This window comes from Chanos chanos, chromosome 4 (genome assembly GCF_902362185.1).
Source record: "Chanos chanos chromosome 4, fChaCha1.1, whole genome shotgun sequence".
NCBI lineage: Eukaryota > Metazoa > Chordata > Actinopteri > Gonorynchiformes > Chanidae > Chanos > Chanos chanos.
The window spans coordinates 21,348,383-21,355,064 of NC_044498.1; the positions used below are offsets into that span (position 1 = coordinate 21,348,383).

The 6,682-nt window shown below is 41.6% G+C and overlaps 1 protein-coding gene across 1 annotated transcript in view; it reads right to left on the minus strand.

Annotated features, from left to right (window-relative positions):
• Nucleotides 1-238: 238 nt before the first annotated feature.
• gmds (GDP-mannose 4,6-dehydratase) overlaps nt 239-6,682 on the minus strand; it is a 55,797-nt gene continuing 49,353 nt past the window's right edge. The window contains exons 10-11 of the mRNA XM_030772620.1: nt 541-609; nt 239-301 (exon numbers count right to left, since the gene is read on the minus strand). Of these exons, the coding sequence (XP_030628480.1) occupies nt 239-301; nt 541-609 (132 nt within the window). The remainder of the gene's footprint in view (nt 302-540; nt 610-6,682) is intronic.

Sequence of the window (6,682 nt, forward strand, 5' to 3'; positions counted from 1 at the left end):
GTAAGCAGTAAAATGTTTCCTTCGTGATTAGAAATGCGGCAGGAAGAAAAGAAAGCACAGCGTGGAAAGGCATCATTGAAACGTTGTCATAAGAGGACGAACAGAAGGCAAGTAGATGGATGGAGTGTGTTTGAAGCGACAGAGCAAAAGGAGAAGACGTGTTCTTTCATGTTGAGGAACCGTACACACGTTTCTGCACTACACCAGGGATAGAAATGTGTGTCAGGACAGCACGGTCTCACGCGTTTGGGTTGTTGCGCATGAGTTCTATGTCAGCATCCACCATCTCTTTCACAAGCTCCTGTAACACACACACACACACACACACACACGCGCGCGCGTGCGCGTGCGCGCACACACACATACACAGAAATAGCGAGAGAGGGGGAGAGAGAGGACAAAGACAAAAAAGGAGAAACAGGAAAAAAAAAAAAAAGATTTTAGAATTCGAAGAGTAAAGACATGACAAAAAACAAGCGGGTTCGATATTTTAATACGTTTTTCTGATTAATACTTAGTCCATTTGACAACCAGTCTCACCTCAAATGTCACTCTGGGTTTCCAGCCCAGTTGCTTCAGAGCCTTGGTACTGTCTCCCTGTAGATATTCCTGCAGAGAATGACAGAGACACAAAGACAGAGAGTCTTCATTTTTCCTCCTCTTTATTAAAAGGACCTCCCAAATGGTGTACACACCCCCAAACCCACCTCTCTCCCTCTCTCACAAACACAGGTGTCAGGATCTGTCTCTCTAGGGGTGTGGGGGCAAAGTCAGGCAATCTATCCAAAACGACCCCAGTGCACTCCCTCACCGTCACTCCTACCCAGTGCCAGAGAGTGATAGATTGAGGGACTCCTGAAGTCTAATCCCCTCCTCTCTGTGTTCCCCCGCTGGCTTTACAGCTGAGGGAGGGAGGGAGCGAGGGCTGGCACACACACACACACACACACACACACACACACACACACACACACACACACACACAAAATCCCATGCACACATGCATCCAGGGAGTGAGAAATGACTTTTGGAGGAGCTGCTCAGGGTGGCAGAGAAGGGCTTGAGGGTGTCTTTGTGTCTGATCTGATTACACTGGAACTTTAAGGAACCAGAACACACATACTTACACACACACACACACACACACAGAGTGAGAGAGATAGAGAGAGAGAGACTCTGAGAAAGTGTACCCAAAGAAACCATCATTTTATGCCTCTCTTAACAGAAGACTAAAAACACACATGAGAGCAGCTTAGGTTGAAAGAACTGTAAAACAGATTTTCTCAGCTTAGTCTCATATAAACCAACACGCCATTGAATCTAGAGTGGGTGCTTTTCTGTGAGCCATTATCTGGGCCTTTTCATCTTTAACCCATGGGCTAACAGCTAATGACTCGTAGTTCTGTTTCAAACTTGAGCTAAGTGAATTACAGCTTATAAACAAAGTCATTTTCAAACTAATTACTCTAAGCCCTGTTAATTCATCACTGCGAGGCTGAACATGCAACCATTGTAATTGAAGTGCTCTGTAAGGGAAAAAAAGCCACATATTAATCATAATTATCTTTTTTTCTGAAAGCAAAATTAATTTCAGCTGTTTCGATAACTCGTCCATCTGCCTGTATCTTCAACTGCATTTTTCAGGGCAAAACTCAAAAAGAAAAAAAAGAGGGAAAAAAAGCCCATCAAAGCATGTTGCTTTACATGGGAAGTCAGTTCAATGATCAAACTGTAAAAGTGCACTGACTAATGTATGTGTGTGTTTAAGTTCTCAGTCAAATTCAGAAAAAAATCATGACCAGAATCATAAGTCATAAATTATGACCTGTTTGCTCAAGAGGCACTTAGACACTATCCTACAGAGAGAAAGGGAGAGAGAAAGAGAGAGAGATAGAGAGAGAACAATAAATCTATCCAATAATCACCATCATAAGGGCTGTTTTATGATAGCTTCCAGAAAGTGCATTTAACGCAAAGGAATTCAGCAGTATCACAGAGAGAGCCATTAATAAAGCCCTGGACCTGGAGTTACCCCTATACCGACACTTAACACACTCATATGCCACTTAAACACATAGACACACACGTGCGCACACACAGACACCTATAGACATGCACACACATACACAGAGAGATACGCATGCACGCACACGCATGCACGCACGCACGCACACGCACGCGCGCACACACACACACACACACACACACACAAAAAAAACACTGTTACTTGAGCTGACAGTTTATCCAAGTCTACTGTGGTTTTTATCCTCGATGTTTCTGTGTCAGACCATTTTTAGACGACATCAAAGAAACTTGTCGACACAACATACACACGCAGATAAATGTCTACATCAGCCTCTCTGGACCTGATTCTTCCAGGACTATAGAGTCAAAGGTCAAATCCACAAAAGCAGAATGCTGGGATTTTCCTGTCCTGTGTGCTCTCAGAGGTGGGCGGTAAGTTTCCTGCCTTCCACACACCCAGGATGTGTGTGGGTCTTCTCCAGAAACTGCTCTCTCTTTTTTTCGGCCCTCCTATTTTCCTCCTCTTCTCTTACCATTCATCCCTCTCTCAGTATTACTGTTTTAGTAATTTCACAATCTGACAGTAATAAAATGAAATATATGATCCATCACTCCTGTTATTTACATAAAAAAAAACAACAAAAACTCAGGACAGAAACAGAGACTTATCAGTTTATTATTTACTTATTATTAGTTAACTTATTATTAGTTAATTATCAGTTGTGAAACAGGCTATTCACTGTTAGCACTGGCTAATGAAAGGGACTCCCCCTTCCTCTGTCTGTCTCTCTCTGAATAATGTATAACAATGAACAATCTATTTATCCTCATGTGCTCTTTCACTCCCGCGGTGTCAGATGAGTCTTGTCATTGGGGAGGTGAGTATTCAAACACAGGATGAACAGAAGAAGTAAGAAGTGGCGTGAGCGTGCACGCGCGCGTGTGTGTGTGTGTGTGTGTGTGTGTGTGTGTACAAGTATTATTGGCCTCAGGATGTTGTAAAGTTCTGCTGAGATCAAAGTCACTAACGATTTCCCTTTTATAAACAACAGTCAGTCAGTCAAGCATGCACAAAACAGTGAAAATGAAACGCCAAAACCAGTGCGGGAAGAGAGGGAGAGACAGACAGACAACAGAGAGTGTGAGATGCGATTGTTCAAATAAATGCAATCATTCATGTCGATGTCTTCACATCTCCATCTGTCTTTGTGTACATTTTGTGTGTTTGTGTGTGTATCTGTGTGTGTGTGTGTGTGTGTGCGCATGTGTGTGTGTAAAAGAGAGAGAGAGAGAGAGAGAGAGAGAGAGAGAGAGAGAGAGAGAGAGAGAAAGCATTCACATGTTTGAACATCAACATACTCAGACCCCTATTTAGTAACTAAAGTCCTGCATGTTTTGGCAGGATTGCTTCTGCAAAGCTATAAAACATGCAAGCAAAAAATTATCACTATATCTCTATTCATTTTTCTACCTTCACTCTCTTTCTTTCTTATTAGCTATACATAGCAGAGCAACAGTAGTAAGTGCCAGTACTTTCAATACACTCTGGAACACGACTTTACGGCTTTAAGGAAACATCCTCAGGTTTGTCAGTTTATGTATAATCATGTGTTTAGTAAAGAGGGAGGGAGTGAGTCACGTGACTGATGTTGTGAGGAGTGATGAGGTGGGATGGAATAGGTAGTGATGAGAGAGACCCCACGCTACAATATCACTGTAATCTGATAAGCTCCTCCCAAGTGCTCATCTGTGATTCGCCAAAGCATGTCATGTGATTCGGACACCTGACGCATAAAGATGAAGTCCGATCATTTGTCAAAAAAAAAAGAAAGTAAAAATTGTCTTAAATGTTTCTGATTGGAGACCAAATGAAAAAGGAGGGGAAAAAGACCTAAGGCTATGGGACTGATTTTGGCTGCCAGCTCCTCCAATCACCCCACCATGGCCAAAAGGTCATATATTACTAAAGTGGGATTTTTTTTTTGTTATGGTCATTTACTACAGTGAACTGTTGTTGTGTTTCTTGCCTGATTATGACAATGCAGCAGAGTGTTTTCCTCCTTTTCTTCAGCTCTTTTGAGAGAGAAAGGGAGAAAGAGAGAGAGAGAGAGAGAGAGAGAGAAATCACAGGACTCAGAGAAGAACATTTTATGTTGAAAGTTTAAGTGAGAGAGAGGAGAGAGGAGGAGCCCATGGAAGAAAGGGAGTGAAAGTGTGTGTGTGTGTCTGTGTGTGTGTCTCTGTGTGTGAGACAGAGAGAGAGGGAGATAGAGAGCGAGAGCAGTGTTGTGTATGAGAGAGGAATTTGAGGTCTCAGGAGTTCAGCAGTTTGACAGAGTGTCAGAGAGAGAGAGAGAGAGAGAGAGAGAGTGAGAGAGAGCGAGAGAGAGAGAGAGAGAGAGAGACGAAAGACGAGAGCTGAAAGCCAGGGCTATTTACTCAATCAAGATAACGAGTCCAGGACAAGTCATTATAGAGGGCAGCCAACGATTAACCTCATCCCACATAAAAAAAGACACAGACATTTGCTGCCGTTTATGCTTACTACACACTTCAGCTTTTTCAGGGGATACCACTGATTTAAAAAAAAAAATTTAAAAAATCAGTTTTAAGAGTGTGTTTTCAATATAGGAGTCTAACACGAATATCAATGCAAAACCATGTCGTTTCCTTTTTTCTCATCAACCAAAAAAAAAAAAAAAAAGATTTTAAGACTACACGGAAGAAGAAAGACGCTACGCTGAGAACTGAATGTTTTGAATGTAAATAATGAACGTGACCATAAAAGTCGGCCCGTACATTAAAGCCATTTTCAGCCAAGGATTAAATTCACCTCTTGAACCTACCCCTTCTGAGAGAGAGGGGTTTCTTTTCTACGATTTTAAGTACATACATAAAGACAGAATTCTATAAACCTTGCAGACATTGTGCACAATAAAGAAATCTAGATGCAAGTTCAGGCGGATATTAGAATGAGCACTCACATGTTCTCAATACCAACTCTGCTAATTCTCCAAGTTGTTATTTTCCAACTATTTGAAATGCAAGCAAAGAAATTTTTTGTGTGTGCGTGTGTGCATCTGTGTGAAGCATAATTTGCTGTAAAATTTTGTTTTACCAAATGCTGTGTCAGATTATTAAAAAAAGAGAGAAAAGGATGTGAAATGTAATAGAACCTGGACTCAGAAAGTATTGAATCTGGAATCTAGAGTTACACTTGGCCAGTGATGAGCGCTTTTAATGGAAATTCCATGAAAAATATTAGAAGTTTCAGGAATGCATTCAAAGGTAATTTGCTGATGATTTTCTGCAGGTTCTGTGTGTGTGTGTGTTACATTGTTGATACAGGGACATCATTTGTCATCATTTTCTCCTTAGATATGACAGAAAACCGAGAGACCGCCTCCTCTAGGTTGAGCTAATGACTGAAATGAACCAGGGAAAAGAAGAGATTTTTTTCCTCTCATCTCTAGAAGCTGATAAACTTCCTCAACGCAACCAAAAGCACCACTGCTCGTTAGACTCCACACTGACATTGCCTCAGAAAAATCTGGAAAATTCCAATTTACTCTGGGGGTAAAAAAAAGAAAAAAAAAGAAAAGAAAAGAAAGCCTTCTTATATAGAAGTATTTTTCATGGGGTATTTCACAAAAAGTGCAGTTATCATAAATCTTCTCTTTTTGTTTGACACAGAACAAGCCTTTAACGGTGTAGTGTTTCAGACTTGAGAAGCTGACGGTGGGAGAAAAGAAGTCTTGAAATAACTCTACTTTATCTCATATTTTATACATATATATTTTATACTTTCCAGTTATGCAGCAGGACTGTGTAAAATCTATCGTTTTGAAATGCAGCCGACGTGAGTGCTTAATTTTGAGATTTGTTAGCTGTTACTTAAGGTGCTCAAAAGACATGCCGTCATGCGCGAGCAAGATTCCATATAGTTTTTGAAAATTCCCAATATGTTCTGGCATCAGCGTAGCCTGCCAGCAGCATGAATTCAGCGTTTCCTGCCAATCAAGCGTCCAAATAAAAAACAAAATCCTCCACTATAGACCTACTATAGACAGGACCAGGTTACATATTACACACTTCTCTCTTAATATTTCCCCCCCCCTCCTCCCTAAAACTCTCTCACACTCACTCCTTCTCTCCCTCTCTCTCTCTCTCTCTCTCTCTCTCTCTCTCCTACATGGGGCCCAGGGTGGTTCCGCTCAGTCAAAGTCCTTCAGGAAATACCAGAGCGCAGGCCAGGGGAGAACTTACACCCCTCTCTCTCCCTCTCTCTTTCTCCCTCTTCTCCCTTATTCAGCCTCCGTCTCCTCTCGCCGAGCCTTTGTTTGCTGCTCTTTATCTGCTCTTTACCTCTTTGCACGTTTTTTTTTTTTTAAATGTTTTCGCCGGTACGAGCATTAAATTTCTCAATTTCTCACTGCTACAGACTAAGAGAGCAGATGGGGTGGGGTGTGTGTGTGTGTGGGGGGGGGTCATTTATAAATAAGGTTTTGTGTTATGGAATGTATGTGGGGCATTGAGTTATGCTGTGCTATCAGACACACAGTCTATAAAATAAGGATTTATATAGACTCTGAACCACCCACAACAGCTTTAATAAAGGCTTGGGTTCCACCTGGCACTGGGCCAGCCACTTTACACA